The sequence below is a fragment of the Panthera tigris genome, chromosome C2 (assembly GCF_018350195.1).
Source record: "Panthera tigris isolate Pti1 chromosome C2, P.tigris_Pti1_mat1.1, whole genome shotgun sequence".
NCBI lineage: Eukaryota > Metazoa > Chordata > Mammalia > Carnivora > Felidae > Panthera > Panthera tigris.
Genome location: NC_056668.1, coordinates 120848649 through 120869646, shown reverse-complemented (window position 1 = coordinate 120869646; position 20998 = coordinate 120848649). Strand labels below are relative to the sequence as shown.

Sequence of the window (20998 nt, the reverse complement as noted above, 5' to 3'; positions counted from 1 at the left end):
AATTACAAAATTAAGGTTCTAAGAATAAATCCTAAATAGATATTTATGACACAAAGTAATGAATGCTTTGAAAGAAAGCTCTTTAGTGAGTTCTGTTATACACTTGCAAACAACCAAGTCCTGTTTTTATAGAAAGAAAATGGTTGCCATTTCGGATCTGCTAGACTCTTAGACTGTGGGGAACAACATGAGTTTTATAGTAGTTAAAATATACTTTAAAACATAAACGTGGCCTTCTTCATTCATCATTGGCCTTCCTACCTTCAAATATCTTAGATTTTATGCAGGTAAAATTCTTTTTCAAGAAATGCTAGCCCAGAATAGCAAGACAGTTTCCATATTTCTGTCTGGAAAGTGGTTCAGAACTAAAAATGCCTTTTCTACTCATGGCATCTGTGCTCTACAGAAAGAATTCCAAGCTGTAGACAGACTGCTGAAGTACCAGAACATGGTAAAGTGCACCATATCATTGATTTAAATTATTTACGATAATTTATGGAAAAACCTATAGCACTTTGTATATTTTATATTTTATAACTTCATTATGATTTCTTTCAGAGCCTGACTAGACTGAAATTTGCCTACAACTTGAAGGTTTAATCAGGAAACAGCAAAATATTCCCTCCACACCAAACATATACATACATACACATTCACATACCCCTTCCCCCCACCTTCAGGCTCTCTAGGTATTCTTTTTATTTATTTATTTTTATTTTTTTCGTAATTCCAGTGTAGTTAACATACAATGTTATATTAGTTTCAGATGTACAAATACATATTTTTATTTTTTAGGAAGTCACCTGTTAAGTCACTTTAAGAAATGTATTTATATATATATATGTCTATAAAGTACCTAGCACCTTGCCTAGTACTTACTGGGTGCTTAAACAACAGTGTGCTATTATTGCTATAGATGGTTTTAAATTTGAAAGCAGATACTCAATCCTTTAACATGCATGCTATCAGAGGGACTGAATTTTGTGTGTGTATGCTAAAAATGTTTAACCTAGTAGAGCTGTTTTTTGTTTTTGCTCATAATCTGTAGCTGAAGACACATTGTTTAGTATAATCATTTAGCAACATACAAATGGAAACTGGCATATGAATTTGGTTTTAAAAGTAATTATTGGTATTGATATTGTACTATTGTTGTATAAGATGTTAACATTGGGAGAGGCTAGGGAAAGACTGCATAGGACTTCTCTGTACATTTCTTTTCAACCTTCTCTAATTTTTTCAAATAAAAGATTTTCTAAAAAGCCACTTTGTAGCTGAGCCCCAAGAAGTAAACTGAGTTTAGTATGCTTTTTGTGTTTCTTGAGTATTTTTCAGCATACAGGTAGTCTGAATCTCATTGTCTTCCTTCTACCATTCTAAGTTTCTTCTATAAAGTAAGCTTGTCAGTCAGTGTAGTATAGCCATAGAAAGAATAATACAATCTTGTCATATCTGGATATACAAACTTGTATATTCTTTGAGTCTTTAAAGATACCTCAAAATTTTTCTCCAAGTAATATTTAAAAGTATAGTTTTCCCTGAGTCATCTTAACAGCTAACTGGAGGTCAGGCTCCCTGGTTGGAAATAGCATGTTTTATAATTGTGTACTATTAAGTTCTACAAGGTAAAACTCTACCACATTGGAACAGGAATGACCAAAAGAAGACAAAAGTAAAGAAGAAAACAAGCAATCCGCAGTTTAATGAAATCTTTTATTTTGAGGTAACTTTTTGTTTTATATAAATGTTAACATTGAATATTTAATATTGAATGCTGGCTTCTTTTTTTTAAACTATAGCCATAGTAATCATTTAATCAACTAATACAACTAAGCCTTTCTATTCTGAAAGCAGTAGAATCATGATGTAATATGATGGAGGCCCAATATATAAAACAAATAAAGGTAGATCTGTGACTGATCTGGGGACAGGAGGACTAGGGCCACACCTACTCCCTAGTCATCCTCAATATCACACCCTCCTTCAAACACCCTCCCTACCTTATCCAGCCCCCACCTGACACACAGTGGGCACCAGACTCTTGTGCAGAGTACTGTATGAAAATCAGTAGTAAAGTAAGTATGATATCACTTGGTCGGAGTTCTAGTCACAGTTGACTTGGAATAAATCACTAAATCTGAAATTCACATTTATCTTGTGAAAGGATAATTTTGTGAGAGAAAACACCAGCCACCCTACCTGATAGAATTTTTAGGAGGCCTACATGTGAGAATGCTTTGAGACCATAAAGTGCTATATGATTAAGTCCTTATTATTAAGTTCTTTTTAGCTAGTTCCCTCTATGAACACATGCTTATTTTCATAGAGATCTTCAGCTGCCTTGAAGTTGCCCCAAAATACAGTGCTTTGGAGTTCTTTACTGTGGAGCATTTGTTAAATCATTTTTCATATCATTTGAAAACTATAGGGAAAAAAAAGTCAACCTCTGATTTCTAAAAGATCACGTTCCAACCATACAACATGTTGCAAGTGAGATTAACATGTAGGGAAGATTTGGAAAAAAAGTTACATTGTGTGCTTTTTCCTCTTTGTATGTGTGTTTTCTTAATGTTTTCTTAATATTTCAACGTGGGGTGAGGGCACATGTTGCCATTCCTGATGACTGTACTTTAATAAAGAAACATAGGTTAAAGAAAACACCAGAATTGAAATAAGACGAATTGTGGGGCTGGAGGGAAGGGAGAAAGAAAAACAAAAAAAAATCTACCAGTGTGACACTTTTCCATTTCCTGGCTAAGGACTTTGGTGGTTCTACATTTATCAATGACTGTTACAGCTAGCCTGCAGAAAACATGGGGCAGCTTGCAGCAAGCAGATGGCCCTTGGAAAGGCAGGGTCTAACTTCCTTGTTCCACCCAGACAAACCTGTGAGGCCTAGAACATTCATTCAAAAGGCCCCGTTGTTGAGCTGATCATAAAGATTCAATCTCTGTCCTCGAGCTAAAGTAAGAGACACAAAGCACACACATGCATGCCTACACAGAGCAGTAAAATGCAGTAGATATTGAAGAGGTCAGGTAAGTTCTGCTCCAGTTAAGTCAGAGCAGAGGAGTATTAGAACATTTTGAGCAGAGACATAGAGAAAAGCAGAAAGTTAGTCCACAGAATAGCAAGTAGTGATTTAACTGGAGCGTTCTGAAAGAGAATAATTGGAACAAAATTTAAAAGCTAGAGTAGGACCAACTGTGAAAGGCCTTGAGTACCTGACGGAGGTGCTTACATAGTAGCCATTGAAAATGTTTTGAGCCTGGAAATGATAGGAGTAATGCAGTGTTTTGGGAAGAATTAACCATGATCTGTTGGTCATATGTCTGAGAACAGAGATCAAGAGATTGTTATAATTAAGTTGTTAAATAAAAAACAATTAAAAAAAAAAAAAGGGACAATGGGAGTCCGATCCAAGAGAGTAATAAGGAAAAACAAAGGAAGGGACAGATGAGAAAGAAACTGCAAAGGGCAAAATAACAAATGGGTTATAGAAGAAAAAACAAAGGGAGCAGTCAGATGTCCTAATGGTTTCAAATCTGAAATAAGAGGAAAAAAAGTTAAGGAAAGCATAAGTGGTTTGGTTTGAGACATAACGAACTTGAGGTCCGACATGAAAACCCTCCAGTAGGCAGTTCATGACTGAAATTTAAGGTGGGTGATGACTGTAGATAAAGACTCAAGATTTGCTTGCAGGGAGTCAAGGAAACCAAAAGAATAGAGATATACAATATAGGAGAAGAGCAAGGAGGCTCAGTTCTGCCACTTACTAGGTATTCAGCCTTGAGCACATCTCTTAATTGGTCCCTTTAGCTTCCTCATTTTCAAGATGAGGATAATAAATCTAGCTTCAGATAAATCCTGCTTCGGAGCAGGACATTTTGATGAACAAAGAAGATAATGGATGTGAAAGCGCCTTGTAGACTGTATAACACTTTGCAGCTCTTAGAGCAAAATAAAAGATAAAACCTTGGAGAAAACCCATATTTATAGGTTCTGAGGAAGAAGATGTCCCAGAGGAAGAAGCAAAGAGATCAGGAGGTGCCAGGGGAGTGCCTGGGTAAACTCAAAGAAAAGAGTGTTTCTGGAAAAGGATGCACAGTTGTACTCAGGTGTTCAGGTAGAGGGGTCAAGGAAGATGAGAGCTACGAATTCACCATCAGACTTGGTGATCAAAAGAGGGGTTTAGGGAGGGTGAGCTGTGAGGAAGCCAGATTATAAGGAGTTACTGTAGTGAGTGGGTGTGAGGAAGTGGCAGCTCTGTAAGGGTGGATTGCAGTTTTGAGATACTGGTCTGTGAAAGGAAGGAGATAGGAAGACCGTAATTTAAGTGGAGAATTTTTCTTAGACTTAAGTGAGGTGAATAAGCTGGCGAAGAAAGCTGTAATTAAAATAGATCGAATGCTTACTGTATATCATGTGTGGGTGGAGTAGTCATAGAAAAGAGGAGGCTCATCTCATCTGTTGTTCAGAAGCAATGAAAAAACTTAATCAAGTAGAAAGACCTACATGAGAACAGACCTGTTCAGGTGGACAGTAGCTGAAGAAGTGCCTGCCAGTGGCCTTGATATTTTCAGTAAAAATGTGAGATGGAAGCGTAAGGATAGAGTTGGTATCTTGAGAAATGTGGGACAGTCTTCAAACAGCTCTTGGTATGCGCAGCTTCACCAAAATAGAACAGTTTTGCTCTTTGAGTCACCAACAGATTGCATGTGAGCCAGAGAACCTAATGTTGCTGTATATTGAGTGGATAAGGGGGGGCTTGGAGGAAAGATTGCTTTTGATATTTTTATACTGCCTCATTCTCACTTCCCTGCTACTTTCATAGCTGGTTTTGTCTTTAGCTTTTGGGTAAACTATTACCTACGCATTTTCGTCTGTTTATAATAAATAAAATTGAACATTTTAGGGATGATAGTTTTTGAAGTTCATGTAGGAAAAAATTTTCAAACTTTTTTATCAACTAAAATATTTTGTTTGCAGGTAACAAGATCCAGTAGTTATACCAGAAAGTCCCAATTCCAGGTAGAAGAGGAGGACATCGAAAAGCTAGAAATTAGGTATATGTCTTGGAGTTTTATAGAATTGCTTTTTTTGGTGCCAGAAGAAAATCTTAAATTTAATTGAAAAAGGCGAACCAAGCTTAATAGAATTCTCTTTAGCAAGTTGCTTGATGAAACTCTAATTTAAATTCATATTATCTTCTCAAAATCTGATTGCTTTGCAGAAATAGTCAAGGTGTATTTATTTAAAACCAAAGATGACCTAGTTTTCACCTAGTTTATTATATTTTTAATTTTCACAAATATAATTGTTCTTTAAAATTCTAAATCATAGCATAATGGATGCAAAGAGTATATAGAAAAGTAATTATATATTAGCCAATTTAGAAATAATTTTTTTATTCTTCTTAACATATCTGCTGTCTAACAGAAATTTCAGTGAGGTAAGAAGTCTTGTAAGATAATTCAACAGGTGCATGTGTTTGAAGTTTGTGTTATTTAGGTCTTAAGTATATGCTGTTTGGGAGGGGAAAGTTCGATAAGTGCATGTTTAGGTGTGGTGTTAACAGTGTGGTAAAGGGTGCATTAGTCACATGTTTGGAATGATCAGGTAATGTATTTTTCTAAATCACCTATCTTTTCATATTAACTGGTTCCAGTTGAGAAAGAAACTATAGTCTTGTGTTGGTTTCTTTTCTCAAATTCAACAAAGTAACTCTAGTTCCCCCTGCCACAGGTTAAAATGAAGCCTAGACTTCGAAACTAAGAAACATAAGTGCTTTCTTTTAGACCATTTAAAGTGGTTTACTTTCTGTGCTTATCAATAAAAGCTACTGCAATATTTTGTTTTCTTAGTTTAGATAGTGAGGTATATGACAATGCTAACATCTCTTACTCTTAAAGCATGTAAAATTAATGCTATAATACAACCAAAGTAATTTGAAACTACCTGGTGGTGTGCATTCTCTTAAACATTGTTTGCAAAAAATAAAGCCAGTTTAAAATTTTCAGGATCGACTTGTGGAACAATGGAAACCTGGTCCAGGATATTTTCCTAGGGGAGATTAAGGTTCCTGTGAATGTGTTAAGAAATGATTCCTCTCATCAAGCCTGGTAAGAAGACACATTCTAGTGAACTCCATAGTAGGTCATCACCTTTAATACACTGTACATGCAAATAAATGCTTACAATAAGCATATTTTTAAATTTGTAGTGGAATAAGCCAGGAGTCATTAACTTTAATTGATTTGGTTATTTATTTTTGCGGAAATAGAAGTACATTGATGGCTTTGTGACTTGACTTCTAATACTCAGATACAAGAATTGAATTGTCTAGGAATATTGTTCTGTTCAAAAACTAAATCTTAACTCTAAGGAGAAACTGGAAATCATTTAAAACATGAGAGTTGCCCACGTGAGATGATGCTTGGTCACAGATCAGCATCTGCAGTACAGAAGCTTTATTAATGGTTGTGGGAACTGTGGATGTTTGAAAGCAAAGGGTTTATGGTAGAGAATCAGCTGTTTATGGGATCTTACCAGTGATTTTCCTTTACCACACCCCGCTGAAATGCACTATGGATGGCTCTGCTATTATTTTCTAAATGTCTAGGGTCCAGATGTTAAGCTGATTCAGTGAACGCTTTTTTCAGATGCTCTGGTGGCTCAACCATGGTTACAGTATTATTTTCATTATGTCTGTTACAGTGACATTAAACTGATGGTAGATGGAACTTCATGTTCACACATTAAACTGATGTTAGCTTCCTTAGGAGAATCGATGTGAAACTATCATTTTTTTCTGTCTACAGTACTTACAAACATGCCTGTTCCTGCCCTCTTCCAGTAGGTTGGCCAGTAACCCTCATGCTAGACTTGGGTTTCTACTGAGCATAAGAGAGCAGGCCTTTCTCATTTGCCTCTAAGGTTCACTGTTTAGAACTCCGTTTCAGTGCCTGAAGAGGAGTTGAAACTGAGTGGTTAGGTGTTTGTTACTGTTGGCATCAGTCTCATTTGTGTTTAAAAGAGCCTGCCTCTCCATATTGACTGTCAGACATTCTTCCCTTTGAACTCTGTTGTCCTCAAGCAGTTATCCATTATAGATGGATTTTTAGACTCTTAAAATTTTTACTTTATTTTTGCCTCTTGCTAATACATATCTAAGATTTATGGGTCTTTCTGGTGGCATTTTGTATAATTTCTAAAATGTATCCACAGTGGTGTTGGGGGGGGTGTTAAACTTACTTTGAAAATTGACGAATAGCCTTTGAGGCCTGTCACATCACCCACCCCACATCCCATGTCTTCTTTCACCTTCCATAAAGTAGCATGCATTTTAAAATGAAAATGTCTACACTCAGTTTGTCAAGTCTTTAAAACTTTATGGTATGCCACTTGGTACAAAATAAAAAGTGAGTTGTTATGCCGCCCAGGACCCCTCAAAGTGGACCTGAAGTGTGCTACCCAGCCTGTATTTTTTTTTTTTAACTTTTTTTTTAAGTTTATTTTTGAGACAGAGAGAGACAGAGCATGAACGGGGGAGGGTCAGAGAGAGCGGGAGACACAGAATCGGAAGCAGGCTCCAGGCTCTGAGCTGTCAACACAGAGCCCAATGCGGGGCTTGAACTCATGGACTGCGAGATCGTGACCTGAGCCGAAGTCGGACGCTTAACCGACTCAGCCACCCAGGCGCCCCAACCCAGCCTGTATTTTAAGTAAGACTGTTTCCAGACAGGCCCTCCAAGTTTGGCAAAACTTTGTCCAACTACTTTGGCAGGTTGTAAAGAACACTAACAGAAATTAGTTTTATTCCAGTAGATTTTTTTTTTTTGCCAATAGTATTTTAAAATATTTTTAAGTTACCTGCCGAAAGTATAAGTGCTGAAATTTATATAGCGTGAAATAGAAACATCTGCCAATTCATTTATACTTCCACAGATATAAGGAAATATAAAAATGTGAATGCCATTTCTTTTTAAATTAGAAATTAAACTCTTAGGCTCCTTTGTCATTGGTAGAGCTCTGGCACCCCCTTGTGGGATTGATGGTAACTGCATGAAAACACAGGAAAAGCTTTATTTACCTTTAGGATTTCAGGCATATTCTTTCTAATCTTGGTAGTAGGAAAGAGGATAATTACCAATAATGTAATCCTATCATTTGAAAAGTTTCAAATTGCTTTCCTTTTTCACATAATTTCCAGTTAGTATTTGTCTATTGTAGTTATTCTTGAAAACTGATTGTAATGGTTCCAGTTTAGTTTTATTTTCAAATTACAGCATGATTCAATCATTCCCCATTCATATCTTGAGCTTTCAGTTCCTTGGTGATGATGTGTGTTCTTTATTCTGAAACTTCTGTCAGATGTGAGTAGCTTGTTAGTGTTGATAGTAGCTAGTTTCAACTTTAACCTTGTAGATAATAGAATTTTACTTGATTTTTTTTGAATCAGTAATTACTCACATGCTTCACAGTTCAAAAGGTAGAAATCTGTGCCTTGTGTCAGTCCCTCAGCTAATCATTTCCACATTTTCGAGGCAGTCACGGTTTTGAGTTTCTGGAAATATTTTATGAAATACAACCCAATACATATATATCCTTTGTCCCCTTCTTTACACAAATGGGTACATATTGTATCCTGCTCTGCACCTTGCTTTCCTCACCTAGCAGTTTAGTAGAACGTCAGTAAATATTCGTAGACCCCTGGTAGTGGTGAAGAGTATGGACTCTGGAAATGTATTGCCTTGGTTCAAATCCCACGTCTGTCATAACTTGGACAAGTTATTCCACCACCTTGGCTTTGCTTTCTCTGGCTATAAAGGGGATTGTACAAATAGTACCTGCCTCCCAGAGTTGTTAGAGGATGAAATGCACTCATCCTCATAAATGAAAGCAAGCTACGAGTGCTGTGGCCGTGGGTGTAGCTCATGCTCTCCTCATTATAGTGATTGCTGTTGTCGTCACCATTCCTCCACAGCAGTACTTACAGAGTTTCTGTCTGCATCCTTTGTTTTCACACCAGTATTCCATTGTTTGGAATGTTATAAAGAGAACCTTAGAGGCAGTCTTGTTCAATCTCAATTCACCAGTCCCCTCCATGTCAGAGAATTAACGTGTGCAAAACCTTTTTATGACTGTAAAATTGGTACAGTAATTTTCCTCTCAATGATTCAACATATAAAAGAGACTGAATATGGGGACATTGCTTAAGATTTAAGATGGGTAGATACAATCTTAGGGAGGCAGAACCAAGTTGTAAGTGTAGTACAGGTAATTTTTTTCTACTACACATGAAAAACACTAGTTAAAATAGAAGGGGAATTTTAGAACAATAAGAAAGGATTTCAAAGAGGCAAACATGGGTAGGTACTGCCCATTTAAGTACAGTCAAGGGGGATGGAGATTCTGTTCTAGAAGTATTACTATTTCCTTAGCAAAACTACTGTCTTAGCTGAGATATTAAGACTATTTCAATCTCTCTGTTGTATCCCTGTACTCATCATAGTACCTTCTGATAACATGGCTTTCCAAATAGCTTACCAAAAGGTAAAAAATGGGTTAGTCAAATTGACTAAAAATTGTGTTAACAGATACAAAAAAGTATATTAGTTGCAGATGGGAGATGGTGATAATTGTTGAAGACAAGTGATAAATGAGGTGAGTCGAGGGTATTCATTATTAATATTATCAGTCTTCTCCCTACTTTTGTGAATGAACATTTGCATAAGAAAACATATTGGTTGCAATAAAAAGTACAGGTATTTTTGCTGCTTGACTTTTGTATTTCTTTTCTTAAACTTAGAAATTGGCTTTCTGCTTTAAATATGTCAGTCTCTGTGCTCATCATTGGAGTTCAAGTTAAATTTAAATAAAGCAAGGTATCTGAATTTACAGGTCTACAAAACATATACTGGATTGTGGAAATTGACCAAAGTAATGCCCTTGTCAAAATGTTGGGTGATCAACCAACTAGACTTTTCCGTAGAGGTACTTCTGGGTAACTTTTGCTAACAGGCTTATTTGCAGTTATTTTCTCAGACAAATCTTTAAGTCATTATTTCTCAAATGGGAGAGTAGAAATTCTAAAGGCTGGTCTTTTGAGATAGAGATTCCTCTTTTGTGGGTAGTGATATAATTTCTGTATAATTTCTTCTCCCTTTATTATCATCCCCTCATCTTATAAATTTTGCTTGCTTGGTTCTCTGGTTCCCATTTATGTCTTTAATTATATCTTTCTCAGAACTAATGAATATTCTCTTAAACCCTTGCTACCTTCTGTTTTTAAACAAGTTAGTGTATCTAACTATGGGAAGGCCATAGATGATAAATATCTAAATATCACCAAAAGTAAATATCAAAATTACTGATAGACCTTTATAAAAAGCATTCCAGGTAGTAGGCAAAGGAGGAATGATAGAATTCTAAAACTATCATTTTGCAATCTGACTCTAGGCAGTGCTCATTAATGACTGCTAATATCACAAAAGGAGCAGCAGACGTTAGTGACTTTTGGTAGAACTATACAACACTATACAATCAGTGAAATGTTCTTGCCAGAATATCAAATCTGAATCTAACCAAGCCTCTAGATCTAACTGCCATTATACAGGAAGTACAGAGAGGGCAAAGAACATGTTAGTGACATCATGGAGATGGAGTTAGATTTAGCATAATCCCAAATGTGGAAAATTCTAACTACCCAATTTCTTAGGGGGTAGAGGGAATCTATAGATTAAACTTAAGTGTCAACCAGTTACAGTCTATGGACCTTGGATTTGAACAAACTGTGGAAAACTGTTTATGATAAAGGTTAGGAGAGTTTGAACACTTACTATATAATGATGGTTTTTTAAAGTTATGTATAGTGATATATATTGAAATATTTATAAATAAAATTATAAGATGCCTAGAAATTGTTTTAAAATGAGACAGGAATGGGATGGGGAGGAGTGGAGAGAGGTATGGCTGAAACAAGAATAGCCTTGAATCAGTGATATAACTAAAGCCAGATGATGGGTACATGGAAGGTTCAGTATATGTTACCTTCTTTACTTTTGTATGTATTTTGAAATTTCCATGATACAAAGTCTTTAAAAATAACTAATAGTTTTATGATTTTGGTCCTACAAACTTCTCTTGATTCCTTTTTTTTTTTTTTTTTTTTTTTTAGTTTATTTATTTATTTTGAGAGAGAGAGAATGTGAGCAGGAGAGGGTCAGAGAGAGGGAGAGAGACAATTCCAAGCAGGCTCCACACTATCAGCATGGAGCCTGACATGGGGCTCGAACCCACGAACCATGAGATCATGGCCTGAGCTCCAACCAGGAGTCAGATGCTTAACCGACTAAGCCACCCAGGCGCTCAACTTCTCTTGATTTCTAAATAGTTCTCTTTCCTTGGAAAACTTTAAAGCTGTCTCTGTTTTTGCATATATATTTACATATATATTTTTTGCCTTCTACTTATCTGAAAAAAAATCGTGTAAATCTGATTTCTGCAGATAAAAATATTTTCAGTGTAGTTACACTGTTACTCCTTTAATAATATAAAAAATAAGTTCAAATTTTTACATATATAAGATTTACTTTGTGTGTGGGTTTTCTTTTTTTTTTTTTTTTTTTTTGAGAGAGAGAGTGAGAGCGAGTCGGGGAGGGGCAGAGAGATAGGGAGACAATCAGAAGTAGGCTCCAGGCTCTGAGCTGTCAGCAGAGTCCAATGCGGGGCTCGAACTCATAATCCGTGAGATCATGACCTGAGCCGAAGTCGGACACTCAACTGACTGAGCCACCCAGGTGCCCCTATAAGATTTACTTTAAAACAAGATCATTTATGCCTACTTGTCGTATGTCTTACCTATTTCAGCTAAATGTGTATTTCTTAAATTCAGTTGTTATTTTTGATTATGCATTGGATTTTAAATGTTTTACTTTTTATCATCTTTTCCTAAATCTGCAAACTAATCAAACTCTCATTCAGTGCTTTTGAGATCTTAATTTTTATATTACCTGTACTTTTTGTTTCCCAGATAAAAATCTATATAAAGCCTTCCATTTCAATATACAACCAGTATTAAACCCCTGAAGATTGGTAGTTGACTACTTATAAAGTGTCCTAACCTTAAGTGAACTTAAGTACTAAGTTCACTTTTTTGGTTTAGGCTTTTCATAGCTTAGCTGTTTGTTTACCTCATTGACTTAGATGCTCATTCTCATCTCATGGAATTGATTGTGTTTTTACTTTAGGTACTTGCTACAACCAAGAGACAATGGAAACAAGTCATCTAAAACTGATGATCTGGGGTCTCTTAGATTAAATATATGTTATACAGAAGACTACGTACTTCCTTCAGAGTACTATGGTCCTTTGAAAACTTTGCTGCTAAAGTCACCAGATGTTCAGGTACTTTAAAAATCTTAAGTGTATAATTTAATATGAAAAGGCTAAAGTAATTCTGTAAGTAGTTAGGAAAAGATTTCACAGTATCAAGTTTTATTAAAATAGTATATACATTTATCTGAACCACAGTACTTTGATTCCAGTAAGTGCTTAAAATTTCATCTCTGAGAAAAGTTTAAAAAATTAAATATTCTATGTAACAGTAATAGTCAGTGAATATGCTTGAGTTGCTTTTACAGGCTAGTGATTGAACATTTAGTCATATTTCCTTGATTTTGTGCTTGTTTTCTGCCTTTCTATATTCTAGCCGATATCTGCCTCAGCTGCTTACATTTTGGGTGAAATTTGTCGAGATAAAAATGACGCTGTTTTGCCCCTTGTCCGACTGCTGCTGCATCACGATAAACTTGTTCCTTTTGCCACTGCAGTGGCTGAATTAGACTTGAAGGATACACAGTAAGAGTTATATTCAAATGTTAATTATGTTTGTTAAAATTGGATCCGAGTTTGCCAAATTGTTTTTGTAATTTGAGTTCTTTTGTATTGACCACCCTCACTGGATAGGAGTCTGAAAGGAACTGCTTAGCAAGAAATAAAAGGCAGTTCAAGTTAGCACATGGCATCCACCAACAGCAACATTGACAGTTAATGAAGGATTTTTTTTTTATTCAGTATTGAAATTTCCTGTTACTAATCTTTGCTGCTGCCTGTAATGATTCACATGTCACAAATAAAATTCCAGGGTTATTTTTTCCCTTCACCCGTTATGTATCACCCTTATATACACAGGTATGACATTATGAGAAGCAGTCAGGTCACTTCCCCTTCCTGTCATAGTACTGTCTTACACACACGCACATACTCCACTTTTGTAGTTCATAAATATAGTTTGCTTTTTTTTTTTTTAACTTAATATTTTTGGTGAGTAGTTTGGGTAAGTTTGAAAATCCTAATGGCAACAAGCTTTTAAATGGATGATAAAAATTACTAAAATTGTATGTATAACCAGAGTCACATATCTCATATTATTGGTTTCCTAGCCTTTGTTTACTGCACTTGGTTTCACCTTATTTCTGTTTGTATTTCAGAGATGCAAATACAATTTTTAGAGGAAATTCCTTGGCTACCCGATGTCTGGATGAGATGATGAAAATAGTGGGAGGGCACTACCTGAAAGTAACATTAAAACCTATTCTAGATGAGGTACCGAATATACCTCTGATAATAATAGTCTGTGTGGCCTTATGAAATAGTGTCCCCTTCATGAAGTAACCTAGTGACAGGAATGATACACCCGTTCATGTATTACTGAAAGAATAAGGGTGAACACTTCAGAAGCAGGATAAATGATTTACCTTTCCATCAGTGGATTTTTACTTGAAGGGCACATTGAATATAATCTACATAATGGTTGTTGTTACTGGATTTCTGTTTTTAGCTAGTTTCAGATACATGAGAAATACATTTTAACAGTTCTTTTGGAGTATTGTACACATTATCTCTGGATGGGGGTTATAAACTCTGTTACAATTTTAACTTTTTAAAATTATCAGAAAAAGAATAGTTCTTTTCACTTTGCAAAATTATTTGGAAAAGAGCAATTAAATGAAAAATTAATCGATTTTCCAGATATGTGAATCCTCAAAATCCTGTGAAATTGATCCTATTAAGTTGAAAGAGGGAGATAATGTAGAAAACAATAAGGTAAGTCCTTGTGATCTTTATGACTACATTAAAATGGGCCTTCTCCCATATGTGATCTTCCATAATGCTCTCTGGAAGGATGTAGTGCTTCTTATTCTTTACTTAATGCTCATACTATTAGCAGCATTTCCCATGTCTCGTTTTTAGAATATTGTTATTTCCTCATTAGGATTCACTTTATTTTTGTTCTTGATTATCTTCTCTTTGGCTCTGGGAACAGTAGTGGAGTAAGGCTGTATCCGGTTGCAGCCTCCATTCTAGCCATTCCTTTGGGGTCAGACTGATCAGGCTAAGTGGTACAATGACTTGGTCAATCAGCATTTTCGTTGTCTCTGGGAAAACAATGATGTGAGAGTCACAAGTTTTCTCTGCAGTAGATAAAATTGCCACAGTGTCCATGTGCCTGCATATCTGAGTTATTTCCCTGATTTCTCTTCAGATCATTTTATTCTCTGTTGCTTCTTGTGAAGTTTCTTCCATACATTCACCAGTTATATTTAGCTAGTCTCAATCTCATTTGTTAAATGAAGTCAGGATGTAAATTGTCCTTTAACTAAGTGAGTTTAGAGAAGGGAAGCAGAACTTTAGAATACTAGATAGTAGCTGCCAAATCTCATTTTCACTGCATTGTTTTCTGTAAAGGCTGTGGAAAATGTATAAAAGTTAAAATCCTGATGTTTCCCTTGTTAAATCCTACAGGAGAATCTGCGCTACTACGTAGACAAGTTATTCAGTACGATTGTAAAATCAAGTATGAGCTGCCCCACTGTAATGTGTGATACCTTTTATTCCCTAAGGCAAATGGCTACTCAGCGATTTCCTAGTAAGTGCCTTGTTTTACTAAAACATGCCATTTCTTTTTCTGTATTGGATATTTTTGTGTAGATTTACTGTGGATTTGGCTTATGTACAATATTTAAGGTTTATAGGTACAATCTTTTCAAAATAAATACAGCTTTTTAATGAAACATCTACTTTTATTTCCTTACAGTCTCAAAACAAATTGTTTTCTTTCAATATAATGACAACTTTATACAAAGAACAAATAAAAAATCACCATTATTTTTAAGAAAGGCAAACATTTAGAACTGTAACATAATAAACATTTATACTAGGTACTTACGAGATTGTTAAATGTAATAAACAAAAACACCTTTGTAATTTGTACCAGCTACTTTTGTCACTTGTGTGCATTTAAATAATGAGAATTTTTAGTTCAGTACAACTATGACTGGATTTGACAGTTTGTGAATGCTAAGGTTTTGGTGGTAGGACAATTTTATAGAAATTACATAGAAATTTTATAGAAATTACAATTTTATAGAAATGTCTGGAGACATTAGAAACATCTCTGTTACAATAGACCTAGAATTTTGAGATACATATGTTAATCAACACATGCTTTAATTTTGCAAAAGCGGCTATGTCAAGGCTTTGTTTAGAAACGTTGCTATCTCTGATTGTCAGTATTTGGAGTTATTCTACTTTTATGCATATCTGATAAGTAAGTAACTTTGCTATAGCTGTTTTTCCAGATCTGCCTGTAATAGGGGGAGGGGAGAGGAGGTAAGGTAGCTACTTAAATTATTAGTCTTACCCAGCCGTGTGAGAGTATAAGCGTATTTCTGTAACCATCTGAAGAAATTTTGCTATTTTACCATGCTCTTTCAAGTGTATGAGTATGTATGTGCACACACAGTGTATACAGTTATCTGTCCCTCCACTAAATTTACCCAGTGGTAAAGTTATGGGACTGAATTGTCTAACTAACGTGTATAAATTCAGCCCTGGATGTCTTTGCTAATTCTACTAAAGACATAATCAACTTCAAGTAAGTATACTAAATCTAGTTTTTACAACACAAATAAGGGGAGCAGAGACATTAAACATATGGCAAGATGCTCACTGAAATTATACTTTTAAATGGTGAGTTAAATCATGACAAACACAATGAGTGTTTATTTTGTGAACACACACAGTCCTACTCTCATGCCTACACTACCATATGCATTGTCTCCTGCTCTCATGCTCACAACCACCATATGTGTGATCTCCTGTTCTCACGCTCACACTCACTCATGGGTACTGCTCCCCTTAGGTAAATAATGAAACTGAGATTTAGAAAAGTTATATAACTTGCCCAAGGTCCAAGACATGGCCAGCAGAAAGAAGGGTCTCCAACCTGAGTCTGGCTTATTCCAAAGAATACAAAGCATACAATAGTCATTGTACTCTACACCACCCACTGATCTTGGCCTTAAAGTATGTTTAATTATGATTATAGAAATGATCTAAAACACATTTTATGACTTTTTATAAATGCAAATGTGTCTTCTATTCTTTTTGTTGGCTTAAATGTTCGTATGTTTTCATATTCTCAGTAGACTACAGTAGTGATAGTTTTGTTGTTAGAAAACATTTCATATTTTCCCATTTGTTCTTCTGTTACCTTAGGAAGGTGAGTGGAAAGTCAGGGAGGAGACAATGAGTGGACAGCAATTACTAAAGCAGCACAGGTTAAATGACTTGCCCATGATTACCTGTTGAGTGACTTACAAGAGTTAAACCAAATACAGACCTTCTCCCCCCTCACCACTTGCATCTGTCATCTCACTGTCAGGTTAAGTGTTGACTCCAGTCTGAAACAAAAGCTGTAGGTGAAATGACAAAAAACAAAAATGGTCTTCAGTTCATCTTCATTTTTATATGGAATATTGATATCTTTTTTAAAGGAAAGATTTTCACTTGGTTGTTTTTATTGCATCATCTTTGATGTTATCAAGACTTTTGAGGGAAAATTGAAACAATATCCTAGAAATGAAAATAATGTATCCTAGTCTTAAGGGTTTCAGTATAACCACGAGGTAGTGCTAGATACCACTTGTATTGTTGCAATTTCAGGAGCCTCTTCTTGCAGATGAGAAAAGAGGTATTTTCCAAAGTAAAATATTTCTGAAGACCTGGTAGCTTTGTCTTTCATTTTATTAATTAATTATTTTTTATTGTTCCTTTCTGATTTTTTTAGCCAGAGGTTTAATTTAGTCATAATCATTACTTTAATTTAGTCATAATCATTACTACCATTTCATCAACTCAATCCCCACTAGACAAATTATATTGATCTCCTATTTAGTTTATGTTTTTTTCAATATTTTTCACTTTGTCATCTTTGTTTTTTAATTCAGTGTTTTTGTGCATGACATTTCACCATTTTTTTCCTGCAGATGACCCTCATGTTCAGTATTCTGCAGTGAGCAGCTTTGTATTTCTTCGTTTCTTTGCTGTAGCCGTAGTATCACCTCATACTTTTCATTTGCGACCTCATCATCCAGTAAGTGTTGTTCTTCTCAAAGCTTTATTCCATTTTTATTTATTTTTATTTAAAAAAGATAAAATAACAAGCCAGTTTCACTTGGCTTTCTTGTAACTGGTACTTAAATTTACTTGGCATTTTTCTTAGCCATTTCAGCCTTTCAGAGAAGGCTAAAAATTCTATTTTTTGTTATTAAAAAGATATTATACAAAAGTAATAAAATGTGGATAGTTGTTGAAGCTTGATGATAGTTGCAGAGAAGATCCATTATATTTACCATTATATTTGCTATTGTGTGTGTGTGTGTAAATTTCCATAGTAGTAGGGTTGTTTGTTTGCTTGTTTTCCATGAGTTACAGGTTTAGTTTAATCTTAAAGGTATTTTTAAATCTCACAGAAATTTGAAGAGATTTATTTCTGAAAGGTGTAGAAACTTTGGAATATAATTTTTTTGGTATCTCCACATTTTTACTTTTTATCCACCTGATATTATAAATATATGAGATTTAAAACTTTAAAAACATTCTGAAATCCTATTTATTTATATCTGAATGTGTACTGTGTAGATCTATGTGTTAACATTTTAAAACTCCTATTTTTGCTGTTTGTTTCCTTGTCATACAGAATATTTTTGCTGATTGATTTTAACCCTTTATGTTCTATTTTATAATCTTATCTAATTGCTTTCATTGCTAATTTGTGTAGCAAGTAATAGTCATAGCCAACATTTACTTAGGGCTTTGTACTAGGCCTTCTTCTAAGTACTTTGTGTTTTAACTTACTTAGTCCTCCCTGTAAGGTCAATTCTATTATCATCCCCATTGACAGATAAGAAAATTGCAATTGAGTAATTTCTCCATGGTCACACAACTGATGAAATAGGATTTGATCTCACTCAGTTTGAACTGAATTAGACTGGAATGCTGTCGTCTCCTTCAGTCTTCCCAGTCTTTGAGCTCACCCCTGTTCTTTCCTGCCGCAAGGGCACTTAAGGTGTTCTAACACCTATAATGTAGCACACACTGGTGCTCAATGCTGATGATGTGGTGATGAGGAAGACACTCTCTGCCCTTAGAAAACTTCACTAATACAGGGTAGGGAAGGCACAGGGGTTTTAGAGTTAAACTGGGCTTTGAAGGCCACCCTTCCTGTTCACAGTTGCATGACATTGCCCACTCATTTAACTCGGAGAACTGAGTAGAACCTTGCTGCTGTTGCAGCAGCACACCCTTTCTTGCCAAAGGACAAACAGGCTGTGAGTAGCTGCAGCAGAGAGTGGGTCAGTGTCCTTTCGTTCACAGGACTGTCCTTTCTCCGGCCTTGTTACTAAAGCTGTGCAGAATTCTAGGCCACAGAAAGTTTAGCAGCGGCATTCTGGGTATAAACAGAACTCCTACCTTTGAGTTTGTGACCCTCCCTTGTATTCAGACTTGGATTTGCATATTTCTGTAACAGATGTTGCAATAAAGTCCTTCTAACCACAAACTTTGTATTTTGGGTCACTTTTCCAATCAGTGTGCTAGAAGGACTGGTTCATACTGTATCATGTAACTTTATTTAGTTTGCTTTTAAATGTAAACTTATCCCCTCTTCTTAAGAACTTTCGTTCTAATTAGGAGAATAGGGCAAATACATAAGGTACATAATCTAAACTAGTACTTGATTAGTACCAAGGTAAGTAGTTTAGACAATTCATACTACAGAAGTTGAGAGCAAGGAGTAATCCCAGGGACCTCAGGGTGATGGAATTGTCAAGACTAGTATTGAAAGTTACAGAGTGGTTGGGGAGGGGAACCAGTTAAAGGTTGTTGGATTTACATTTAGAAGTTCTTCGAATTTTGAGAAGCCAGTTTTTGTAGAGTACAAGAAAATCAGATTGCAGAAGATTAAAAAATAGGTAAATGTAGTTTTTACATTTTAAAGCCATTACATGGCTTAAAGATATACACAAATTTAAGCATGTACATTTGTATACATATACATGAATGAATACTCTTTTTTTTTTCTTTTTTAAGAGAGTGTGAGTTGGGGGCGGGGGGTGGGGAGAGAGAAAGAGAATCCCAAGCAGGCTCCACACTCAGCACAGAGCCTGATGCAGGGCTCAGTCCCATGACCCTAGGATCATGACCTGAGCCAAAATCAAGAGTCAGACGCTCAACCAACTGAGCCACGCAGGCATCCCTGAATAATTTTTTAAAAACACTAATTTTGGGGGACACCTGTGTGGCTCGGTTGAGCATCTGACTCTTGATTTTGGCTCAGGTCATGATCTCACAGATTTGAATTCGAGTCCCACATCAGGCTCTGTTCTGATGGTACGGAGCCTGCTTGGAATTCTCTCTCTCTATGCCCCTCCTCAATTCTTGCTCTCTCTCTCTCTCTCTCTCTCTCTCTCAAAATAAATAAATAAACTTAAAAAAACCAACAAATTTGAACAGGGAAGTCTTGATGAAATTCAGTTCAAATTCAGTTTATTAGCCATTGTTAAGAATCTTATATTCTTCAAAGGCAGAAAATTTTAGGGACCTTTTATACATATAATGGAATCTTACATGTTCTAGCTGAAATATTGCTGAATAACTATAAGGTGTGTAACGGTTTCATAAATATATCATAATGATCATATCCCAGATGCTCCATTTTTTTCCAGATTGCCTTATATCTTGGTCGTCTCTTATCCTTCACATTCACTGTTATTTCCAGTGTGGGAATTCTAAAATATTGAGGAATGTAACCAAAAACCTAGAGCATTTCTGTATGTAAATTTTGATGGAAGATACTTGTTTATTTGAATCTCCAAAATAAAGATATTCTCTATGTGATAAGGAAATTGGTTATGCAGATACATGGTTTGGTGGAAACTTATTAGGTTATGTACATTTAAAATCTGGTGATTTCACTATATGTAAATTATACTTCAGTTTAAAAAAAAAAGGAAGGAGACAAGGACTCATCAGGGAACTGTTTAATTAATTTTACTTATATTTACTTTTTTCTGGTAGACAGGCTAAAAAATAGCTTGGATAACAGATCCGGGTAGTTATCCTCTGCTAAGATCCTACATGAACCAGGTGACTTCTCATTTCCTAAGTTTAGTTAGGTCATTGCTTCCATGATGAAAATAATTGATTGTAGAAGCTATATCTGTTATTGAGTAGGATTAGAAGGTGGGTGGAGTACAGAAAATTTGGAAACTGTCATTTTAAGTTCCAATGTAGAAAATGTAGACCTGCTTGACCTTTCAAGAGTGAGTGCAATTTGTTAGGTAATCCAACCTGCCATGTTGTGCAAAGCAACATATACACTACTGGTGAGTTGTGCCCATCATAAGCTAGATTTTTACTACATTAGTGATTTGAATCAACATTTTTGAATCACTGTTTTAAAGCAACGTAGCATATTCACTCTATTCTACCTTTTACACAAATTCTGTTTCCTAAAAACTTAACAGTTTTGTGTCTCTTTTACATTCTTTAGGATGCACAGACAATTAGAACATTAACTCTCATCTCAAAAACCATTCAAACATTGGGAAGCTGGGGAAGTCTGTCCAAAAGCAAGGTAAGTCTTTACATC

General features: G+C 35.5%; 1 protein-coding gene across 3 annotated transcripts in view; it reads left to right on the top strand.

Annotated features, from left to right (window-relative positions):
* RASA2 (RAS p21 protein activator 2) overlaps positions 1 to 20998 on the top strand; it is a 121998-nt gene that overhangs the window by 71264 nt on the left and 29736 nt on the right. For all 3 annotated transcript variants that reach the window (XM_042956312.1, XM_042956311.1, XM_042956313.1), the window contains exons 7-16: positions 1651 to 1723; positions 4990 to 5066; positions 6021 to 6122; positions 12252 to 12408; positions 12713 to 12861; positions 13494 to 13608; positions 14035 to 14109; positions 14809 to 14932; positions 17334 to 17440; positions 20900 to 20983. In XM_042956312.1, coding sequence (XP_042812246.1) covers positions 1651 to 1723; positions 4990 to 5066; positions 6021 to 6122; positions 12252 to 12408; positions 12713 to 12861; positions 13494 to 13608; positions 14035 to 14109; positions 14809 to 14932; positions 17334 to 17440; positions 20900 to 20983 — 1063 coding nt within the window. The remainder of the gene's footprint in view (positions 1 to 1650; positions 1724 to 4989; positions 5067 to 6020; positions 6123 to 12251; positions 12409 to 12712; positions 12862 to 13493; positions 13609 to 14034; positions 14110 to 14808; positions 14933 to 17333; positions 17441 to 20899; positions 20984 to 20998) is intronic.